This window comes from Astatotilapia calliptera, chromosome 12 (assembly GCF_900246225.1).
Source record: "Astatotilapia calliptera chromosome 12, fAstCal1.2, whole genome shotgun sequence".
In the NCBI taxonomy this organism is placed as follows: domain Eukaryota; kingdom Metazoa; phylum Chordata; class Actinopteri; order Cichliformes; family Cichlidae; genus Astatotilapia; species Astatotilapia calliptera.
In genome coordinates, this window is record NC_039313.1 from 28936069 (window position 1) to 28959882 (window position 23814).

Genomic DNA, 23814 nt, shown 5'->3' on the forward strand with positions numbered 1-23814 from the left:
GTACACTGGTACAGTACATGTGAGTGAAATTCTTGTTTTTTCAAAACTTTCTGCTGTCAGAGTTCATTCTTGTGACCTTTGAAAAATGAGGCATCTGTAAGACAAAAAAGAAAAAAACATAAAGGTATGATATTTGACAGATTATGATCAATCAGAAACACAATGGAATGTTAAGCATGAGATGCTGTGAGATGCTAAAGGACAAGTGTAATAGCCTTTAACGCAGAACTGGATTTCAGCTGCTGTCACACCTAAAAGTCTTTTCATCTGTTACTGACTTACCTTTAACTACATGACTCTTTTTGTTGATGTTATTCAGCCTTTCCTACACATTCAAAGACTCTGAAATGGTTGCCTTGATCTCTCCAGTAAAAGAATAAACTATAAATGACTCAATCTGTACAAACAGTTGACTCATGTCATGATATCGATGTAGAGTGAACAATGCTTGTAACATGTTTTTTAAAACAATGTAACTGTAACTATCATCAACAGCAGGAAACAGTTTTCAAAGTAAAAGTGTTCAAATCAGTTTGGTTTGTTCCTGACTACTGTCTGAATGACCTCAGTTTTGCTCAGTTGTGATCATTAAGAACTTTAAGAACTTACTGATAAAAGAAGAGGGGTTCAGAAGCATTTTGACGTGTCTCTGTTAGTTGTTGGGGTCAGAGGTCAGGAGAGAGTGGACTGGTGACCTGCGACCCAGTGAGAGTAGCGGTGGTGAGGAAGTATCCCTCACTGCAGTCTCTGGTATTAATATAAAATTGCCTAAAAAGCAGAGTGTCTGTTACAGATTTAAACCAAATCTTATTTTATTAAACTGCTCTATCTTGCATTATCTAGAGTTATCTATTAAACTATCTATTAAATATTTTCTTGATGATTTTCTTGTTCAGTAACTTAAAAAAACCTGCGTATTTAACCAAACAACAACCAAGACCAATTAATAGTGATAAGAAACTGTTGCAGGTCTAAAATTAAATTAAAATAAAATTAATTAATGCTTAGTAATAAGAAATTAGATATATTAAATAAAAACTGCTTATGAAACTCACTCTGACTGAAGGACTTGATTATTTTCTCATCTGGTTCAGCTGTCTTCAGGAAACATAGCTCGCTGTACACAGTGTGTGTGCAAACAGAGATTCATTACATTGCTTTACAGGCCTGTAGCACACTGCAGGACCTTTCATGAGAGGTAACAGGTCACATGGCTATATGGTGGGATCATCTCACAGCCTTAGGGCAAGTCACACTCACAAAGTCATGCAAAATATTTAGAAAAACAAAAACAAGGGGCACTTTCCCTACCTGCTGAAGGTATTTCTCCTCAGTTTGTAGCCAGTATCGCAATGATCAGTTCTGCGTCACAGACAAAAGAAATATTACAATATGGGTAAAGTGAGATATAACAAGAGCGTATGAGAGTACAGCAGAAATTTGGGTACATACAAGCATTTGAATGATAAAAGGCAATTTTTTTACATTTTATATTACAACATAGACTTTGAAACTGTGTGGTCAGTGAAAGCACTCACCACGTAGGGCTCATCTATGATTTCTTGCTCACTTAGAAATATCACATGATTTCCATATGTGACCTAAGTCGGCCTAAGAATAAAGCTAATGCTTGGGGTGTGTGGGAACTGAGCCAGACGTACAATGCGGTTCTGTGTACTCTCTCTGGTGCAGACCTCCTCCTGTGGAAGCTGCTGCCAGTGGTGCTGTTATCGGTGTGTGGTCCAGGGTTCTCCAAAATCCCTCCTCTCAGGATTTTGTCAAGAGATCTGAGCTCACAAGTGGGGCTCTCCAGCTGCCTCCTTGACTTCAGCAGCCAAAAAGATGTGCATGACAATGTAAATGAAGTGATATTTGGTAATATATTTATTAAAATGTTCATTTTTAACAGTGAAATCAAAATATATGGGACAGTCTTCTTTTATCTGAATTAAATCAATAAAAACACATAAAACTGTCTCCGCAGTCCAACACAAATAGCATTTCAACCCTGTGTTGAAATTATTTACAGTCTGTTTTCTTTCCCAGCTCCAGGAATGCAATTCAAAGGCTGAGCAGATGTCTCGTGTCTGTACAGCCAAATAAAATGATTCACACTAGCACTTGACAGACTGAAAGCAGGAGGGATAGGCGAGATATAGGGAGTTTCTCACTGTACCTTGATCTTGGCGTTGAAGGCATGCTGGGAGGAAGGTGGAGCAGTGTGTGCAGATGGGATCAGGGAGTCCAGATCAGGTGGACACACTTTCAGAGCTGTGTGCAGATTTTGACCTTGGAGCTCCTACAGAAAACAAATGTGGTCATGTCTCCCACTGAAAGATGTGCAATATTTAAAAATTATAGCCTAGCCTAACACACAGCTGAGAACCTTAGCATTGAGCACTTATTGTGTTTTTTTCTATACACAGACATAGAATACAGCATATTCTTGATTATAAAAAAGCTCTGTCCTACTAATTATGTAGAACAGCTTTACCTTCAAGTGGAGGGCATGGTGGAGTTTTAAGCGGAAATATTCCTGCTCCCGCAGCTGGATAAAATCCTGACAGTTTGCAAAGCTCTCCGACATCTTTTGAAATACAAAAAGAAACTGCGGTCACACTGGGACACAAACAGAGATACAAGAGGACTGACAAAGTTCCTTTTTATACTTGTCTCTATAAAATTTTGAACTTTTAATTCAAAAGGAACACAATTATTCTTTGGGAAACAGGAAAGTATGATGCTACCAATTGTAGAATCTTTTAATTAATTTTTATTTAAAAAGGATAATGAACATTAACAGAAGCATGTGGGCCCATCATGTAAATGGGGAAGATTATGTACTGCTTCCATAAGAGTCAGCCAGGTGCTACTAATCAAAATGCACTGGATTTTCTAATCATCAGACTTGAACACCTGTATAAAACCAGAATTTTGGCAGCTTGGTCTGGTGCATTCAGCTGTTTAATTAACACAATGCCAAAATCGTCCCATGAATGGATACCCCAGCAACATCAGACTGCGCATTGCTCAGAGAATTAGGAAAAAACCCAAAAGCTACCTCTCCAACTCTACAGGCCAGTTAGCATGTTAAATGTTCCGGTGCATGACTATTGAAGAAAGCTGAACAAGTATGGCTTGCTTGGAAGGGTTTCCAGGAGAAAGCTTCCTCTCTCTCTAAAAAGAACAGGCTACACAGCTTAAGTGAAATCTGAACAAACCACAGGACCTCTAGAACGATGTTCTTCAAAGTCAAAGTGGAAACATTTGGCCATAATGCACAGCCACAAAACCAAACAGAGCATTATCAGCTTAAATACTTCATGCCAAGTCAAAGGGATGAAATGGGCTTGTTTTGCAGCCATGGGACCTGTAGTCATTAAGTCGACCATGAACTCCTCTGTATGTTAAAGTATTCTAAAATCAAATATGTGGTCATATATGTGTCAGCTGACGCTTGGCCGTAACTGTGTCACGGAACAGGACAATGATCACAAGCACAGCAGCAAATCTACATCAGGATGGCCGAAAAGAAAAGAATCAAGGTGTTACAATGGTCCAGTAAAGTTCAGGCCATAATTAGAAGAGTAAAGAGCATTTTATGATTTTATTAAACAGTGTCAGCAAAGGAAAAAAAAGCAAACAGGGGAAACTGTTAAAAAAGAAAACAGTTACCCCCTGAGGAGAAAGTGTATTTTAAAACATTTATTCTTCACCGCACACTGCTTACACTCAAACCTCTGCATGTTTCAGGCAGTCACCAACATATTCACGCTTCTAAAAATTGCAGGTGTCAAAAATTGTGTCATGACTAAAATGAAGTGTAAATGAATGCCACCTTGTGAAGGATTGCCTCCAGCTCACTGATCCTATCTGTTAACTGCTGATCTTTGGAGCGAAGCACCTCCAGCTCGTTAGCAAGTTGTCTCTTCTCCTCCCTGACGAAGGTTAGTTCCTGGAGCTGACGCTCGGTCTCCAAGTTCTGGCAGTCTTTCTCCTGGACAAGAAGAGAACATGGAGTAATGCCTATCTCACTTCAGATGAATGTGAAGAACTGGAAAAAGTATGAAAAATTAACTGCCAAAAAAGCAACAAAACCCCCCCCCAAAAAAACAGTTGTATAGTGTTGCATATTTGAAGACTACTGATTAAGACATTTTGACTGCTATGTCATCAAGAGCTAACTTGTCAAAAGTTAACATGGTAAAAGCTCACGTGATGCAGCTTCTCCACTTTCTCCTCCAGATGTTGAATTTTGCTCTGCATCAAGTCCACCTGCTCTCTCCTGCCAGTGATCTCCTTCTGCATGTCCAAGGCTACCTGGAGGCCTGAAGTGGAGTCAAACCATGGGACAGAAAGATGGCAACATAAATAATCACAGAGCTCTTCTTTAGGATGGATTACAGGGTAGGGAATTACAGATTACATCTCTCAGACTGAAATGAAGCACAGGAGGTCAGAAAGTGAATTGAATACATTTCACTAATATTAAATTTTTTGTTCTCTGAAATGCAAAATGTCTCTGTGATACTAAAGGTCGCTAACGTGAAAGTACTTCACTGTAATCTGTGCACCTGACCAAATATATATGAAAATCACAAGCAGTTCCTCAGAGTTTTATTTGTTCATGAAGACTTTTAATTAAGTTGCATTTTAAATTATAAACATTGATCAAACCATGTCTGTCAGCCCCTTTGAGGGTCCCCAAGGTGCTCTGGATCTGATCTAGCTCATCGTGGGCGTTCCTTATCTGACTCTGAAGATTCAGCACCACACCCTCATGCTCCTCGTTCTTACAGCTGTGCAGCCGTTGCAGCTCCTTGTGCTCCTCTGAAATCGTGCCCGGACAAACACGTGTTACGTCCAGAGAGAGAAATAGACGGTAACACATAAGCAAACACACACCACAACAGAAGGGCTTGGTTAACAGTGTAAACATACCAAACATAATTCTTTGCTTTCTTAACACAGCAGGACAAGAAGATAATTTGATTAGACTAAAAGCCAGGAGAGCTAAAGTTTTTCGAGAAACGCCTCCATGGTCTACACAGTAATTCCTGGTAAATGGAAGGCTTGACTTCAGCAGTTTATTGATTAGAGGTATCAGACGACCCAAAGATGGATGCTTAGCTTATGTTATACAGGGTTTACACAGTGTTCTTACACTTAACAAAACGTTTTGCATTCTCCTGTCGTTGTTGTCCATTTGATAAGAAATAATGTGTTTTAAAATTGAGAAAATTAAGCTGTCTTCAGTGAGGGTCGTTGATATGTGCAGGAAAACCCTGAATACAGTAAAAATGTACTTTGCCAGCTTACTATTCTAGGCAGCACATTTCAGACATGTCTATATTAACCTGGACACTGATACTTAGGTTAGTACTGTAATGAGGGCAAGGGAACAAGGTCACCCTGGTAAAAGAGATTTAATTTCAACAGGAATTCCTCTTAAAATGAAAGATAAAAACAAACAAACACATAAATAACTATCCATGTCTCCACTCAGTAACAGAACAGAGTCAGGGTCTATCATTCAAGGTAATCAAGCACAAAACTTCAAACACTTCTCTGTGCTTACTATGAAGGTATTTTTGAGTGTTATCTAAATTAAATTCAATTTCATTGGTTAACACCTGAATGTAACTGTAATAACTTTAATCTATTTGCTGGCTTTTCCCAAAGAGAAGTTTTTAAACAGCTTTTTTTCTCCCTGGAAATCAGACTCTTACCAAGATTACAATGCTTTTGCTAAATTCTCCTCAAAGTCTGAGTGTCTGAGTGGAATGCCTCTCTTACAAAACCTAAAGCCTTTTTTAAGATATTCTATTGCATAGTGTGAGACAAACTGCATGTCACAGACAGTAAGGGTGTAAACAATTCTCCTAAACCACAATTTGGTTAATTACACAGTTTTCTTTAAAGGGAATGAATAACAAGAGAAATGGCAGATTTGTGTTAACCACAGATCACTTAAACATTACTGTCAACAGAATCATCATTAATCAGCTGAACAGCATCTTTAAACTTTCATCAGACTACGCTTTAACCAGTCACCTTATTTCACTGATTGTGAAACAGGGTACATTCAACTCACTAGTAAGGCTAACTAACTGCACACGTCGCAGTTCCAGCTGGGTGGTAAGCTGCTGTTTCTCCAGAGTCTCCTCCCGGATGCGCTGGCTCTGCTCAGCCACAGAGGCCTCGAGCTGTCGTCTCTCATGCTCTACAGCAGCCAGGTGGGACTTATGGCGATCTACCTCAGCCTTACCGGCAAATGGTAATAGAAAAAAGAGAAAAGGTGGCATTAGGACAGGGGTGGGCAACTCCAGGCCTTGAGGGCCGGTGTCCCTGCAGGTTTTAGATGTGTCCTTGAACCAACACAGCTGATTTAAATGGCTAAATTAGCTCCTCAACATGTCCTGAAGTTCTCCAGAGGCCTGGTAACAAACTAATCATGTGATTCAGGTGTGTTGACCCAAAGTGAGATCTAAAACCTGCAGGACACTGGCCCTCGGGGCCTGGAATTGCCCACCCCTGCATTAGGACATGTCAACAGGAAAAAAGAAAGGGAAAAATGTGTTTTGACCTAATACTTGCTTCTGACCCTTAGCTGCTGCATCTCCAGCTTGTGCTGGTTGAGCTGGTTGCTGAGGAGGCTGTTCTCCTGTTGAAGATCATCGATGGTGCAGCTTTGTTGGACTGTCATCTGGATGCTGCTCTCGATCTGGAACTTTAGAAGATCTATCGTCTTCTCTCTGTCACTCAGCTTCAGCTTCAATGTCTCTTGTTCTATCTGCAGGGTCTGGCACTGACTCTGAGCCTCTTTTAACCTGTTAAGATGCTAAAAAAATATTTAAGCCTGAATTCACTGAAAATGGTGATCTCTCCCCCCACAAAAAAATTTATAAAAAACATTAAAAAATATTCTCTCTAAAGAAAAAAAAGCACCTGACACAAACACATTTTCTTAAGTGTATTACTTGATGAGTTTCTTGTTGCTTTAAGTGGAATTCTTTGTCTTTCTCCCACAGGAGTTCCTGGGATTTCCTTCCCTCGTGGTCCCTCTGCTCCAGCAGGGCCTCTAGGCGGGTTTTCTCCTCCCCAGCTTGGTGAAGCTGCTCCTTAGTCACCTTCAGCTGCCCTCGAAGGACCTTTAATCCCTCCTGGAGCTCACACTGCTGCTGGTCACAGCACCTCTGGATAAAGCAGGAAGCACAGTGAGTTGCCTGCACTGGAATGGGCAAAAATTATAATCTTTTGGAATTTTACACATTAAGGCAACCCTCTCTGAACGTTGAATCAGAATCAGAATCAGAATGGGGTTTATTGCCAAATGTTGAGCAGGTTTACAACATTAGGAAATTGCTGCGGTGCTTCAGTGCAAACATAGTGTCATAAATAGCACTTAAATAGACATGGAAAAAAATAAAAGTAGGGATAAGAATTAAAAGTGCTACGTGGAAAGATATGTGCATGAGATATACATGAGATATATACATGAGAATAAGAATTAAGAGTGCTACGTTGAAAGATATATACATGAGTGCAGGTGGTGATCAGTGCCAAACATGGAATGATGCAGTGAACACAGCGTAGGGTCATGTGTTAGTGGTGGGAACAGTCATATGGTTATTGTTCATGTGTCCAACAGCAGAGGGGAAGAAACTGTTCTTATGGCGAGAGGTTCTGGTGCGAATGGACCGGAGCCTCCTGCCTGAGGGGAGCAGGTCAAACAGACTGTGTCCAGGGTGAGAAGGGTCAGCTGAGATCCGAGCTGCACGCCGCAATGTCCTGGAGGTGTACAGGTCCTGCAAAGATGGGAGTCTGCAGCCAATCACCTTCTCAGCAGAGCGCACAACACGCTGCAGTCTCTGTTTGTCCCTGATAGTGGCTCCAGCGTACCACACGGTGATGGAGGAGGTGAGGATGGACTCGATGATTGCGGTGTAGAACTGCATCATCGTCCGTGTTGGCAGGTTGAATTTCTTCAGCTGCCTCAGGAAGTACATCCTCTGCTGGGCTTTCTTGATGACGGAGGTGATGGTGGGCTCCCACTTCAGGTCCTGGGTGATGGTGGTACCCAGGAAGCGGAATGAGTCCACAGAGGTGATGGGGGTGTCAGTCAGGATGATGGGGGGGAGTGGAGCTGTGTGCTTCCTGAAGTCCACAATAATCTCCACTGTCTTCTGGGCATTCAGCACCAGGTTGTTGTGGCTGCACCAGGACACCAGACGTTCAACCTCTCTCCTGTAGGCAGACTCGTCCCCGTCCGAGATGAGTCCAATAACGGTGGTGTCATCTGCAAACTTGATTAGCTTGACAGACTGGTGGGTGGAGGTGCAGCAGTTGGTGTACAGGGAGAAGAGCAGAGGAGAAAGAACACAGCCCTGAGGGGAGCCGGTGCTGATGGTCCGGGAGTCCGAGACATTCTTTCCCAGCCTCACATGCTGCTTCCTGTCCGTCAGGAAGTCAGTGATCCACCGGCAGATGGGATCAGGCACATTCATCTGGGAAAGCTTGTCTCGGAGATGGTCTGGAAGGATGGTGTTGAAGGCAGAGCTGAAGTCCACAAACAGGATCCTGGCGTAGGTTCCTGGGGAGTCCAGATGCTGCAGGATGAAGTGTAGGGCCATGTTGATGGCGTCGTCTACAGACCTGTTGGCTCTATATGCAAACTGCAGGGGGTCCAGGAGGGGGGCCGTGAGGGTCCTGAGATGGGAGAGAACTAGGCGCTCAAAAGACTTCATGACCACAGATGTCAGAGCCACGGGTCTGTAGTCATTTAGTCCAGTGATCCTAGGTTTCTTGGGGACAGGGATTATGGTGGTGAGAACTGCTCCTTACATAGTAAGATTGTGAGTATAGTAAATCATGAGGCCAAAATTAACAGCAACCTTGTTGAATCCACATGGGCTAAATAGCCAACTGGAAATGACAACTACTGAGTCCAATTAGCTTTTGTGTCTTTAGATGGAATGTGGGAAAAAACTTTATTCGTTACACAACACTAATGCCAAGCGGGAGATAGCAGTTGCCCAGTGTATGACCAGTGTATGCCTAAATAGCTTGTTTGGGTGACTGAAAAATCACCAGAGTTGTATAAAAAACACTGTATTTCCTTTCCTCAGCCTTTGGCAACACATTTTATTTATCAAATAACAGGAAAATACACAGACTTCGTTTAACTGAGGTAACACAGGCTCATTACCTCAATGATCATGCTTCCATCCTTAGCTAATGCCCAAAGGCTAACTTTAAGACAGAAAAAAACCCAGGTCTCTTGGATAGTGTTGTTGCTTTGTAATTTGCATGCCCAGTTACATTGTTTTTTACATATTGCCTCACAGCAACAATGAACTCCAGCCTTCTAGTGTTGGCATTACAGAAAGACCTGATCAGTCAGGATGTTCAAACTTCAGTTGCTATAAAGGAAATTGTTGCCCTATTGTATAGATGGCGGTGCAGTACATAAGAACAGTATGAAAATATTAGTTATTACAAGAGGGGTGGTACAGGCTCAGTTTATACTGCCTTAGTAACCTTAAAACCCATCCATTTATAAAAAGCCTCCTTCTGGTTTTGCTAATTGTCTTTGACCACTCCCACCTACAGCTAAAGAAGTTTCACAAGCAGATTAAATAAATTACATAATTTTACCTAAACTTGACACAAAGTTTAATCCGGCATAACCACTGTACTTTAATACACCGACATAACAGTTTATGCACAGAAGCAAAACTGTGGTACCACACCTTATGTTGTTTAAGCTGAGAATGAAGTTCCATTGCCTGTTGCAATGATTTGTCTTTTTCTTGCTGAGCACTCAAGAGCTGCGTCTGAGCCTCACTTAGCTGCTGCTCTAGACCACAAACCTACAACATGACAAAACACATTCACAAACCACATAAAAAAGACGCACATACTGGCCATTTACTGGTGCTGCTTCTCCACATCCAAGCAGCACAGTTCAGAGAAGCGAATTTATATGTGCCTTACTTAATAACTTCATCTTTTCAACATCATCTTTACCTTATCTTTAAGGCTGGAAAAGGTTGACTCCAATTCTCTGGCCTGATACTCGTGCAGTGAGGGCGGTCTCACGGTGAATTTTCTGGGTATACAAATCATGAGTGAATACTTCTCATATTGTCTGACAGGTTTACAGTAATACAGAAACCAGCAGGGAGTTATCACTGCAAACTATCTGATGAATAATAAAAAGAAGACATTTTTTCACAGCCACTTACTTGAGCAATTCCACTTTGGCACACAAGTTGAAGCTGTTGTCTTTCGATGAGCTCAGTATATCAGTCAACATCGCCATCTCCTGGCCAAGAGTTGAAATGAGGTGTTCCAGTCTAAGTTGACACATTTTGCACAGGGTTTATTTACACGGTTAAGGTAGGGCACAGCAACTTTTTAAGTTTACTTTGTTTCTTTGATGTAAATTTGCTGCTTTACTTTGTACTTCGTGTGAGTGAATGGAAAATCTTTAGCTTTTGTACAACAGGTTTGACAAACCCAGCTCTAAGAATCTGTGATGGGCAGTTGTTGCCATTCAGTAAATGACAGAATTCACTGATTAGTTAGGAAAATGATATACCTTTCTTGTTCAATTGCTCCACTGTATTCCTTGTTCCCCATCTGTTCTTCTGACTGATATGAAACAGAAAGAAAAAAATCATGAGAGTCATATTTTTTTTGCAAAATACACCCATTATTGTACTCTACTGAATGCTATCACTTACCAAAAAAGGCCTCCCCTGTAGCTTGTCATTGAGATCCACATTTGCCTTATTAGGAATAAATTGCTGCGTTTTGCGATTCTCATGTTTAGTGCTGGTAACTGAGTGCTCAGATTGTTTCCCATCCAATGTATGATACACCTCCTTTATGGTCTGCTCCAATGTTTCAACTTTCCTATTAAGCGCGACTGCCTCATTCTCCATCTCCTGCAGCTTCTTGTCCCTCGACCTTTTGAGTTTCTGAAGCTCTTCCAACAAGCACAGCATCTTTTCCATCTGATCAACGTGTTTCCTCGAATCCTTTAATCTATAAATCAAAAGATTTGTGGGTCAAAGTGATTCAGGCATTTTATTTTATATATGTAGAACTGTATCTGTGTTTTCACCTCAGGTCAGACAGGGCATCATTCTCCATCTGGACTTTATGCAGCTCAGTTTTCAGGTTTGTGATGGCTTTCTGAGGACAGCATGTTTCTTGTTCAGCTTGATTAACTGTCTGTGTTTGGGGAGATGAAACATAAAAGATACATAATGCAGAGAGTGCACTACCCTCCTCTGCTATTAACATCACACATGACCAAACTATTACATAAGATTTCATGGCTGCAATAAAATATGAACCTTGTTGAGCTGCAAGTCTGACAGCTGCTGAAGGCAGTCATCCATTGCATTTTCTAACACCTGCTTTCCAGGAGAGCTGATGTCCCTTTGGGCTACTTCCTGGTTTAAAATATCCAGACCAAAGACCAAAGGCTGAGTCACTGCCTGCTGGTGGGTTGGAAGAAAGGAGGAATCTCCAGGAGAGTCATCTGCCAAAACAGCAACAGATGTTTAAAACACTCAGAGCGTACACTGTCACTGTTAAGCTAGGGTGTTTGTTTATGTTGAATTCTTTCCCTTCATATCTGTGTATGCATGCTAGTTATTTGGATTTAAACATTTTCTGAGACCCAAATAGCTTAGAAGAATTTGAGCTTCAGTACTTCTGTGCCTTTAGTTTTCAGCCATTTTATTCTACTCTGGATTTTGTAAAACAATAATAAATAAGCCATTAGATAACACATTTCCCCCCCATCTTTCAAGTTAGAGCGGCATAAACAAGATGTGTGGAAACACTTGTACTTACAGATATGAGGTTTAATATCATGGCAGCTTTGTCCAGGTGACCTACAGCTGCCGCCAAATCTCTCCAGAACCACCTTAGTTGCATTTTCCACCTCTTCTTGTAGTCTCTGGGTTTCTTTGGTGCGGCGATCAAGCTCATCACTGTCAATACATAGAAGCTCAGGCTTAGACTAACTCATACAGTGAATTCAGTTCAGATTTGTTTACTAATGGTACCCACTGCAGCACAGCCTGATTTATTTTCTTTGATCAAAACAGAATGTTTTAAGCCTAATCGTTAAAGCTGTGAGGAAGACTGCCATGCATCAAAACCAGGACCTGGCTCCACAGGAGAGGATAGCTGAAGGCTCTGCCTCCCACTTTACTTAAAGCACAGTGAACCACAAGTAAGCCTGACAGGGCAGTCTTACAATGAAGTGCTCTGTTAGGATAATATGGTACTATGAGGTCTCTAAGATATTCAATTTTGGCTTCAACAGGGAGCCAACACGGGACAAATGCGATCTCTCTTTCCAGTCCCTGTTAATACTCTTGCTGCTGTGACTTGGATGGCGATTTGATGATTTGGATGCTTTTTCAGGGAGCTTTTAGAACAGCCGGATTAATAGGAATTATAACAGTCCATCCAAGAGTGGCACATGCATGATCTACCTTTCAGTTCACTGTGAGACAGGACATTTTTAATCTTGACAATACAGTGCAATAGAGTGAAAGAAGCAAGTCTAAGTTCTTTTTTTTAATGTTTATCTTTCATTGGGTCTGTCCTTTAGCATCTTTGGGACAAAAAACGTAGTGCGCGTCATTTTTTCAGTGCAAAAGCTGTTAAGTTATGGTGAGGAACCTTACCTCAGCTCCTCCAGTGTCACACTGTTGAATCTCAACGGAAGAGGGCCATCATGGGGATCTGTAAAGTAAATAGGAACCGTCCAAGTTACTGAAACAAAGTTTAGCATACTAACAGGCAATACTTTGCTTATTTAGCTTACCAGCGGTTCCAGTTCCTGCCGCTGTTGCTGTTCTATCTTTCGCTGTGTAATGATATCGTAAAACGTTAGTGGCACTATTGATGGAAAGCCTATAGCTCTGGGGCTCAGAGGGCTGGGACCCCGTGGAAGACATCTCATTTTTTATGTCAAGTCATTGATTAAGACATTTACAAGAACCTGGAAATGACAACTGCTAACGAGTTGCTAGAGCGCGCAGTTTCATCACCATGGAAACAGCATCGGTGGTAGTGACGTGTCATGCGCAAAAGCATCGGCTCTAATTGGAAGAGCCAACTCCCATCATATTTGCCAAATAAAGATAAAATATGAGGCTACAGATGGTAATATATTAAGAGCAATTGGGAGCCAAAAGAGCCAGCTCTTCTTTGGGAGCCGTGCCACAAGAGCCATCACTAATCCGTAGCTAATTTGGTCGACGTAGTTGAGCGGTCTTTGAGTGTAACCGTTAAAATATAATGACAGACTTGTATGTGAAAGTCAGAACCGATGAACTGCAAGTTTATCGGTTAAGTGACCGTAAACCGTAAACATAAGTACTGCCGACGACTGTCACCGCCAACAGGCGCCTTTTTGTGCCACTTTGTGACGCCAACAGGCAAGACGTTGCGTTTCTAGAGATGCATGATGGTTAAAGTAGTTTTCCCCAGCAGGTCCGGAGCTGCTTGTTTATTACGGGCGGCGGGGAGGGGGTCGTCGCTCTTCGACGGTGATCGAGGTCTTATTTTATTATTTCTCGTCAATCATCCCAATCAAAATGGAAACATGGAGGAGTGAAATCTAAATTGAAGTCACGGAGCTGTTACTATCCTGCACGCCTTCCGCTCCTGGGCAAGGTAAAACGACTGCTTGATTAGCGCTAGCTAAGTTAGCTTACGCTGGAGTACTTTGTGTGGGTGACGCCCCCGAATGTTTTTTGGGGTTTTTTTTGGCAATTATTGATGTTTTTGTTTTTCAAAACACAATTTCTAAAACCCAAAAGAAGGAAATAGCCTAGCTCTATTAACTCTGTAATATGAAATCATCTCCCTGTTTGGATTAGCCCGGTGACCTAGTTTCAGGTCAGTGGTCATTTAGCTCAAATATCTACATCTACTTCGATTTGGTGGTGGTTTAGTAGTTGTGCTTCGGCATATTTTATGCATTCACTTAATAAATCACTTATAATATTGTAACGATCGTCAGGTTATATACCAGATTAGTTATTTATTTATTTTTTCGTAGGGATACCGGACAGCCTGTAGGTGTGGTTTAGGAGGCAACAGTTACAGTCAACATAGGGTTACTCTGACAGTCTCTTGGATACAAATATTACACTGTGTTGTTTTCCAGATGAGGGATCTTCAGGACGTTGACAGTTTGCTCTTGAAAGAGTTGAAGTCATGCTGTGCGACAGAGTACAACTTTCTTCCCAGGGAGACTGGCCTGAAGTTGATGGAGTCTGCCTCCACAGAGGTAGCCCACTGACCTACTTTTGTTTTTGTGGAGTTTTTTTTAAAGCTGTGTTTGCAGGCATATGTGTTTGCTAAAATGACTGCTATTTTCAGTGATGCCTTTCTAATATATAGTGGTACATTTGTAGAATCACAGCGGAGTATCTGCAAAATGCAGAGACACCAGAGTGGAAGAACTGTGGAGCCTGACCAGCTTCTTTGGCTACTGCACCCAAACTTTTGTTCAAGCTGTCAATTTACTTGATAGATTTCTCACCATTATGAAAGTAAGAATTCCAAGTTAAACGCCAAGACTGCAACTGTGCATGTTTAATGCCCTTTAGTCTCCTTTGACTTTGATTCATTGGATTTTGGCTCATTTCTGTTGATGATAGGTGCAGCCTAAGCATTTGCCCTGTATTGGAGTTTGCTGTCTTCACATTGCTGCCAAAATGGTTGAGGAGGAAAGCAATGTCTCACCCACTCATGAGCTTATTCGCATCAGCCAAAGCAAGTTCACCGTGTCAGACCTGTGTCGTATGGAGAAGATCATCTCAGAGAAGCTCAGTGTGGAGCCCAAAGCAGTGACAGCCTTAACCTTTCTACACCTCTACTACTCCGCCTTCACATCCCTGTCTGCTGGAAGGTAAATATTTTTTTGTATTTACTTTTTCTTGTTGCTAATGCTGCTCCAGACTGATTGGAGCTGGTCAAATAGTTACTGCTGACTGAGGCTTGTACTAGCAGATCACATTAGGATTCCCTCTATATTTTAAGGGAGGAGATCCCAAGCATTGGGAGACTGGAAGCCCAGCTAAAAGCCTGCTTATGCCGGCTTGTTTTCTCTAAAGCAAAAGTAAGCAAGGTGACACTTTTACAGCATAGCAGCATTAGTTTGGAGTATCAGGACTAATTAATCTGTTCTTCTTCACAGCCATCCGTGCTGGCGCTGGCCCTCATTGCTCAGGAATTTGAAGCCCCCCAGTCAGTCATGTTGTTGAAGACTGTCCAGCAGTTCCAAAGACATGTAAAGGTATGAAGAGAATAGGGTGCAGCAGCTAAATCCTCTCTCAAACAGTCAGTATTATTCCATCATAATATATTAGTAACAAGGGTATTATCAGGGTATTATCATATTAGTTTTTAGTTTTTATAGTGTACTTTTCACAAGAAAAATTTTGTTTGATGATATTTTAGCTCATCGAGCTGAAGGTTTAATGTACTTATGAGTCAGGAGTCCGTCATCCATCCATGCATCTGTTCACAGTTCACAAGAATTGCGACTCCTGCTACAATATTGGTCATTATTTAATCAGGATTGCACATAATTATCACCTAATGCGTCTTCACCCAACTTTTGCCCAAGGTCAAGGTCACATTTTTAATTCTTTTCTTTCTTTCTTTTTCTTTCAATGGGAAGCAACTCGGGAATTGTGATGGAGCCAGATGAGCTTCCACATCCCTGATGTTGTGGTTTTTAATGTTTTGGCAGTTTCACTGTAGTCTTATCATAGCTGTGAAATGAGAATTTGAAGCTATTTATATTTAGACTTTTTCTTCCAACTCGTTTGGCACCAACTTTTCTGTCTCCAGCCAAAAACATGTTGTCTTTGTTTCACCTATCCCTGTGTTTGGAGGAGCTGTCTCACCCCACTCAACATGAAAGTCCAAACAGAAAAGGTGCGACCAGACATGACTGCAAAACAAGTCTAATTTTTATTAAAACTGAAAAATTTACAAGCAGCAGACAAAGTCTCTCCCTTAGAGACATGGTGACCACTAATATGCTTTTAAAACCCTTAAAAATCCAGTCTAAAGTCAAGAGTAAATGTTACTCCCCCAGATGAAGCACCTGTATCTGGTGTGTAAACGTAGCCTGTTATATTTTTAAAGATAATTGTGTTCATAAAACTTGTTTGCAGTTTGGCCGGTGTAATCCCGCGGAGACTGTAAAATGTGTAAAATTACTTATTGTTGCCTGGCCAAATGCATGTAGAGTGCATGGGAAAACTGTTAAAAAATATATATTTTAAGGCCATTCCTGTTTGTAACCTCTCAGATGTTTCCTGTTTTTCTTCTTCTCTTCAGATCAGTGACAGTGAGCTACTCCACTGGAAGGAACATGTGGCCAAGTGCATGGTGGAGTACCGCTCGAGCGAATGCAACAAACCAGACAACAAAAAGCTTGTTTGGATCGTGTCAAGGAGGACGGCTCAGAATCTCCAAACTAGTCACTTCAGTGTGCCCGGTCTGCCAACTATTCCCGAGAGAAGCTGGGATGAAAGCGAGAGGTTAATAGTTAATCTTTTCTACTTTCTTTGTGTTATAATGATTTCTCGGGTGTGCTGGGCTCCTTGGAAAACTAAATGGGATAATTATGGTAAAATCAGGTCAGAATATTTTCCACAGCTCATGTGTAGCACACAGCAAATGTATTCACATTAATGGAATGCAGTGGTTTAGAAGAGGTAACTACAGGAAACAGCACAGTCGATAGCAATGAACGCTTAGGAGTTTTAGCCGATCTCTTCTCATATCAGTGCAATCTAACATCGCACGGACTTTATACTAGGATACAGTTTATGTTAGACTGCTATGTTTATCCTTTGATCCTCTGTCCTGCATATTGACTCTCTCTAGTGTACATAATTTGACACAAATTTCTCACAATAAAACATGCCCTAAAAAAGAGATGTGTGCTCTATGGATGCAACTGTATTAAAAAGTGATGATAAGATGGATCAGCAGGTGAAAAAATAGATTCGCCTTTTATTTTGCCACCTAGCCTCCATACATGCTTATTGTATTTACTTTGTAAGAGGATCTGTAAAGCTGCATTCAGATAACACAAATTTGTCCTTCACATATTAGTACTAACATGCATACTTTGTATGTGTGTGTGTTTTGTTTTGTTTTTTCAAGATCCAGCAGGTTAGAGCCTGCAGAACTGCTGTGTACAAATGGCTTAAGAAAAGTCAAAACGTCATTTTTCAAGTTCTAATTTTACAGCAGAATTGTAAAAATGATTGGTTAAATATGTGCTGAAGAAGAATTATTCTCAATTAACTTTCAATTAGGTTATGGTTAGCATTAATAGAACTCTGGACTCATTATTCCCTTAGTTGATTTCACTACTAAACCAAAACCAGAAACATTAAAAGAGTGAGGCGTGGCTCTTGGAGAGCAAAGATGGTGGTAGAAATGTAGAAACTTCCAGAGGAAAATAAAAACAAAGACTAACTTTACTCTGTGAGTTAGGACTCTGCATTTTGAACCTGAATTCTAAGGGTTTTAGCAACCGCTGTATCAAATATGTTTTCTCTTTTATTCCTTTTTGAATGTTTTTTGCTCACACTAGCAGGGAAGCTACATCTACAAACTGTAGACAGAAACACACACCCAAAAATCTTATTATTAGTAGAAGGTCACCTACAAATATGATAAAACATCAGTCCCAGAAAGTTAATTCTGTTCATCTGGACGTAATGTTTTCTGACGCCGTGTCCAGATGAACAGATTCAACTTTCTGGGATTGCTTTATCTGACTGGCTGAGCATGCATCAAAATGTAGAACATTACTCACTAAAATTGAACAGTGAAGACTCCACTTCACTGAGTCACATTAACCAAAGTGAGGCAGAGCGATTGGCTAAAGCTGCTTATGATGGGACACTGTCCTATTGTGTGAGGCAGCCACACCCATAATTCCACCATCAGCTTCACGCAGCCACGAGAGGCACTTCAGTTTTTCTGCTGCGGAGGTTGCTGCTTGTTTAAAACCTTATTTTAGGTCAAATCAGGAAAGCTTCTAGGTGTTTTTCTATCAGATATAACAGATTCTGTTCAAGATTAAGATTTTATCTAGCAGTAACCAATGAAATCAAAGTCAATTTGGAAAATGCTATAAAAATAACGGTGCTGGTGCTGTTTCGAGTGGGACTTTGCTTAAATCCCATTCAAAATGACTGTAAGTAGGGTTGTAACGATTAAACAAAGGAAACATTGAGTATTAATGCTGTCTTGTCTCATAGCGAGGACTCCTGTGAGGACATGAGCTGCGAAGAGGACAGCCCATGCGGCTCATTAGGAAGCGACGGTGAAGGAGCCTTCTTCCCTTCCACTTTTCTCAACTGCAGAGAATAACGACTCCCAGTTGTGCAGTAACACCAGATGTGTATTTGTCCCCTGAACTGTAACAGATTTCAGGGCAGACCTGTGTGTTTCACTTGTGTATCGTGTATCGTATGTATGCCAAGTGACGGGTTTGGATTATTAAGTGCCTGTGTTAATTCATTTTACTGTTATTCTGATGTAAAACAAACTAAAAAACAAAAACATATCATAATAGTGCAAAATAGAAATTTGCAATATCTCGGCAGCTCAATGGCAATACATGTGAATGTCTTCTGTTTGTGTCTAAACTCGACACATTCCAGGAAAACTAGTGAGGCACAAGTAACAACTTTAGGATGTCAGTAATTAGACACCTTCACTGTTGAGTACCAGCTAACACACTAGCACATCCACATCCTTTTATTGTTTCTTAATATATATTATATGCCACACATACTCACAGTATTCTGCAGATGTCAGTGTGCTAACTAACAAATGTTATTCTAATGTGAAATATATGACGTTGTGGTGGGAAAATACCAGCCTGTAAATGCATGGATGATTTTTAATATGTGACAGTGAATGTTTTCATGTTTACCAAGATAAGCTTACTGAAAAAAACATTTTAAAAAAATGTACATAACATGTAAAAAAATAAGAAAAAAACATGGTGCTCAATGTGTATTGTATTAAGATATAATGTGAAATATGTTGGAAGGTCAGTAATAATCCCTCCAATTAAAAAAATACTTTTTAAGTGTTTTGTTCTGTTTTTATTTTCTTACTTTTTGAGGTTTTGTCAAGTCTTATCATTTTGACCTCTAAGATTAATTCAGTTAGATTTGTTTTTGTCTCAAAGTGTATTATGAAGACCCTACAACCCTTATAATGGCAAAAAAAAAAAATCCCCCAACCCAACATTCAAATGATCACCTTTGAGCAGCACTTTCGGACAGTGGGGAAGAAGAACTCTCTTTTAACAGGAAGAGAGCTGCTGTCTTGGGCTAGTAGGTGAGGGGAAAGAGAAGAGACAAAATAGAAGAACAAAGCTATAGGAGAGAGTAGACATGCAACGCATGACATGGAGAAGTGGCAGATAACTGAAAGACTGAGAAAAGGGTTTTAATTTAATCTTTTAAATTTTTAAGAATATTGAAAGAAAGCAGTTCTACATATTTGTTTAATGTGGATGTGAAGATTCTACACCGGGAACAGGCTCAGTATTGTCCAAATTTAGACGTAACCCTGAACTGCTGGTTTGTTTATTTGCGTGTTTAAAAGTGGAATCACGGCCCTTGAGGGGAGTTTTCTGTATTTTTAGCTTTTTTTTCTTTTTATTTTGTGTTTACTGTGTTTTGTGTCACAGAATCACGTGATGCCTTCAGATTCCATAGTTTAGGGTGACATCAATAAGGGGGTATAGCTCAGTGGTAGAGCATTTGACTGCAGATCAAGAGGTCTCCGGTTCAAATCCGGATGCCCCCTTCTTCTAGCAAAATAGATGTTGCTATGGGAAATAATCTGTGACAAATTAGTATTTTGGCTTGCTGATATTACAAATAGATATATCTATTATAAATAATAATGCACTACAAAACTTAGCCTGAGCACCCCAAAAAGTTAATTCTGTTTAGCTGGCATGACTGAAACTAGCCCACAGAATGATCAAGAAACTGACCTCACAGCTAGTTTCAGTCATTGTGCAAAGGTACTGTTTATAAGGTTGGGGGCACCTGCAGTCAGCTGAGACTGATGAAGTCACTTGGATGAGTGACGAAACGTTTCTCCCACTGAAAACGCTACGTCCAGATGAACAGAATCAACCTTTGGAGATTTACTTACCTGGATGATTGAGAATGCATCAAGACAGTTCAACACCTCCAAATTTAGAATTATGTTCTTTAAAGCTTGAATTTGACATGGAGTTTTGTCCTTCTTACCACTGACGTCAAAAGTAATTTAAGATTAATTTTAGAAGTATGTACCTTGAGGAGCTTCAAATAGTATGAAACCCATGCTATCCCTCTACTGCACAGCGTTGCCCTGAGGCAACAAACCACATTTTCATGCTTTACACTGGCCCTTCAAAAAAACCCTTCTTTTTTTCAAATAATGCCACCAGGCACATGTCTTTCCAATAAAATGATGAGTTGAAGGTGGTGTGACTTTTAATTGGGGGGGGGCAAGCTGCACTACATGAAAGCGGAACCGGCTGTTCAAACCCCCACAAGGCTGCCCGCTGGATTCGAAGCGACGGGACGAGGTGCGACCTCTCACAACGAACGTAATATGGTCAACACCTTGGAGACGCTTACAGCTGCTGTGAAGGCTCAAAACAACAACATTGAGCGTATGAGGGGAAACATCAGAGAGAGGCCTGCTCAAAATGAGACCCTTGAGCGACAGTTGGAAAACATCGCGGAACGGATCACTGCAGTTGTGAGGTCTCAGAATCAAAAGACTGACAACACCACGGAACAGAAGTTTGATACCATCATGGGGAGGCTCGCAGCTCTTCAACGGGAGATCGAGAGACCAGCCTCGGAGTGCTAGAATTCGAGCTGCTCACAAAGAGAAATCAACAATATTCAACATTTGGACACCACGGCCCCAGCTGCAGGCCCAAGGCTGGAGCCCACCAAAACAACTCCCTGATAACGACTGTGTGATGACTATTCTTCCCGCCCCATGAAGGACACCTGGATTGGCTGGAGGACTGTTTACTTAGCCTGATAGGCCGAAGGACACTGTCTTAGCTAAACTATGGACACGCACACACACACACTTACACTGATAAGCACTCACTCATCCCCCTCCCTTTCCAACGCCTTCGATGCTTGTGCCCTACCGGGGATGATAGCAGTCAACTGGACCAGCACAGATGCTGCAGGACCGGATGCGCTGTCTACGCCGGCTCTCTCTTACCCTTTACCCACCCCTGTTGCTTGTCTCGTGTTTCTATGGTGTATTGATAGTCATGTGCTTTTGTGCTGAGGTGTTTTTTCTTTTATCAAACTGTTCTCCCACTAGGAGCTCAGTCTGAGTGGAGTTTTTTTTCTCCTCCTCTTACCTCATGTAGTGTATTTTCGTTGTTTTTTTCCTATCAGCCTACCTTCTGACATGTCTGCCCAATGTGATGTTTGTGTAAAGTTGGTCAGAAGGTTCCTTTGTGAGTGCGCATGCGCCATTAGCGTGCTGCCTGCTGTAACCCCTAATTTCCCTCGGGATGAATAAAGTATTCTGATTCTGATTCTGATGAGAGACATCTCTATTAGGAGGCAAAGATAAAGATCACTATTTTACATGTTTATAGTGAAATAAATGTATATTAAAAAATACTTGTATGTGCACGAATATGTAAAGAACCATATTTGATTGTTTGTTCTACTTTTTAAAATGTATTTATACTGTGAAAATGTTAATTTTCATTCGTTGCCTCAAGGCAACACTGCGCAGTTAGCCCAATTTTTTCAGGCAATATAATGCATTTGCATATGTGTGTAGAGATGTGTTTGTGTGCATTTATATGATCATAGTCAATGTTTTTTACTTTACAATCTACTCATAATTACAGGACATGGATGTGAATACCTTTTATGGAAGGAAACCAAGGGAATGTGCACTTTCTGTCCTCAGAAAGTGAGGACAGTGAGCTTTCAGGGAGTGACAGTGAAGTAAAGGAGTGGATCCCTGAATGAGGTTTGAGGGACACTTAGGAGCTCAGGGGTCCGTTGGTAAAGTAACTGTGTCTGTGTGTGTGTTAGTGGCCACATGGCAAGCAGGTCTGGCCCGGATCTAGTATCAAGTGGCACTGCTGGCTGACTTCTGGCATGATAAGACGTATATCATCCACATATGGGCCAGGCCTGGCATAGATGGCACTGTCTATGTGATGGCATGCCATATCTGGCTTGGTTGTGGTTTGGTTTATGAGGCCCAGGCCTACAGAAAACAGGTCTGGCTCAGATCTGGCATCAAGCTGGCATTTCTGACTGACTGGTGTTTTGGCTGAGTGTATATCAACCAGATGTGTGCCAGGTCTGGCAATGATGCCACTGTTTATGCGATGGCATGCCATATCTCAGGTGGTAGAGCAGGTTACAAACTGATTGAAGGTTAGTGGTTTGATCCCTGGCTCCTCCAGTCTGCATGTCAAGAGTGTGAATGTGTATGAATGTAGTTAGGAAGCACTCAGTTAAGCGAAAGTCGGTGAATGTGACATGTTGTATAGAGCACTTTAAGTAATCTGGGAGAGTACAAAAGCGCTATATAAAAATCAGTCTATTCACTGTCTGAACAGAACAACTGTCTGTTTGGGGTGTAGCTCAGTGGTAGAGCATTTGACTATAGGTCAAGAGGTCTCCGGTTCAAATCTGGATGCCACCTTTTTTTTTAATATCACTTTTTAAGTATTAGGTTGGTACTACAGGAACTCTTTAGCTTAAACTATATATCTATATCTATCTATGTATTTATCTATATAGTTCCTGTAGTACAAATCTGATACTGTTTGTTAAACAGTGATACATGGTGCATATACATGGTCAATAAACGCAATTCTGATATTAAAAAAAAAGGGGGCATCCGGACTTGAACCAGAGACCTCTTGATCTGCAGTCAAATGCTCTACCACTGAGCTATACCCCCAAAATCCCTGTTAAGCACTGCTATTGTAGAGAGTCATTGAGAGGCACACACTATAGGTCACTGCAGATCAAGAGTTCTCCTTTAGAAGACTGCCTAGATGACAAAAACCACACTCTGCAGATTCATTAATCTAATAGCACTTAGGTCTCTCTATAAAAGAGTAAAAGTAAATCCTTCCTGCCTGTCAACCTGTAAAAACATCTCTGAAAGGCAGATAAAATTCTTAATGTCAGCTGCTGTCCAACAGTGTGCCAGTGTGCTAACACTGGCTAAAGAAGCAGGACATGCAGAGGCTTTATTGTGACAATAAGGATATGATGAGATGTGAGCAGGTGATCTGCTCCTCCCACACATTTTAGCATTTATTTTTTGTTCTAAATTCTGACCTGTGCTTGCTTTTGTTTTGTGTACTTTTCAGCCCCAAAAAGACAGTAAAGGAAATTCAATCAGTTAAAACCCAGTATATAAAACCCATTAACTTTATTTGTATGACCGCAGATTGTTTTCACCCTAATAAATTACTCAGCTTTTACCTGCTTTTCATTTGAGCTTCAGTGTTGAGATTAAATATCAGAATGCATTAGAAAACAAGCCCAGAGCGCCACAACTGAAAGATGAGACCTCAAGTTCCACACTGTGTGCAGTCATACACAGGGGGGATAACTCAGTGGAAGAGCACTGCAGCTTAGATTGTCTCCAGTTCAAATCCAGATGCTGTTGTTTGTGTTACTGTTTAACAAACAATCA

At 41.0% G+C, this 23814-nt stretch overlaps 2 protein-coding genes and 2 non-coding genes across 6 annotated transcripts; 2 read left to right on the plus strand and 2 right to left on the minus strand.

Moving 5' to 3' along the window:
* Positions 1-2: 2 nt before the first annotated feature.
* LOC113034407 (coiled-coil domain-containing protein 158) lies at positions 3-13093 on the minus strand. 2 transcript variants are annotated; one of them, XM_026188932.1, is made up of 23 exons: positions 12857-13093; positions 12717-12774; positions 11872-12011; positions 11367-11554; positions 11132-11241; positions 10749-11052; positions 10604-10656; positions 10248-10358; positions 10030-10111; positions 9753-9872; positions 6981-7196; positions 6605-6841; positions 6095-6263; positions 4678-4830; positions 4216-4328; positions 3839-3997; positions 2495-2587; positions 2177-2299; positions 1662-1825; positions 1312-1362; positions 1056-1117; positions 610-768; positions 3-94 (listed from the first exon to the last, which is right to left on the minus strand). In XM_026188932.1, the coding sequence occupies exons 1-22, from the start codon at positions 12987-12989 to the stop codon at positions 653-655; spliced, it is 2955 nt and encodes a 984-aa protein (XP_026044717.1). In that variant the 5' UTR covers positions 12990-13093; the 3' UTR covers positions 3-94; positions 610-652. The 2 variants fall into 2 exon arrangements, with proteins under 2 accessions (XP_026044717.1, XP_026044718.1); XM_026188933.1 differs by lacking the exon at positions 9753-9872.
* Positions 13094-13517: 424 nt separating this feature from the next.
* Positions 13518-19050, plus strand: LOC113034417 (cyclin-G2-like). Of its 2 annotated transcripts, XM_026188947.1 has the most exons (8): positions 13518-13710; positions 14207-14329; positions 14457-14594; positions 14703-14953; positions 15085-15163; positions 15242-15340; positions 16396-16598; positions 18339-19050. In XM_026188947.1, exons 2-8 carry the CDS (start codon positions 14207-14209, stop codon positions 18448-18450), a joined length of 1005 nt encoding a protein of 334 aa, XP_026044732.1. In that variant the 5' UTR covers positions 13518-13710; the 3' UTR covers positions 18451-19050. The 2 variants fall into 2 exon arrangements, with proteins under 2 accessions (XP_026044732.1, XP_026044733.1); XM_026188948.1 differs by lacking the exon at positions 14457-14594.
* Positions 19051-19833: 783 nt separating this feature from the next.
* trnac-gca (transfer RNA cysteine (anticodon GCA)) lies at positions 19834-19905 on the plus strand. Its single transcript has one exon. It is a non-coding gene; the product is annotated as a tRNA-Cys (tRNA).
* A 3090-nt stretch (positions 19906-22995) lies between these two features.
* Positions 22996-23067, minus strand: trnac-gca (transfer RNA cysteine (anticodon GCA)). The gene has a single exon. It is a non-coding gene; the product is annotated as a tRNA-Cys (tRNA).
* Between the last annotated feature and the right edge of the window lie 747 nt (positions 23068-23814).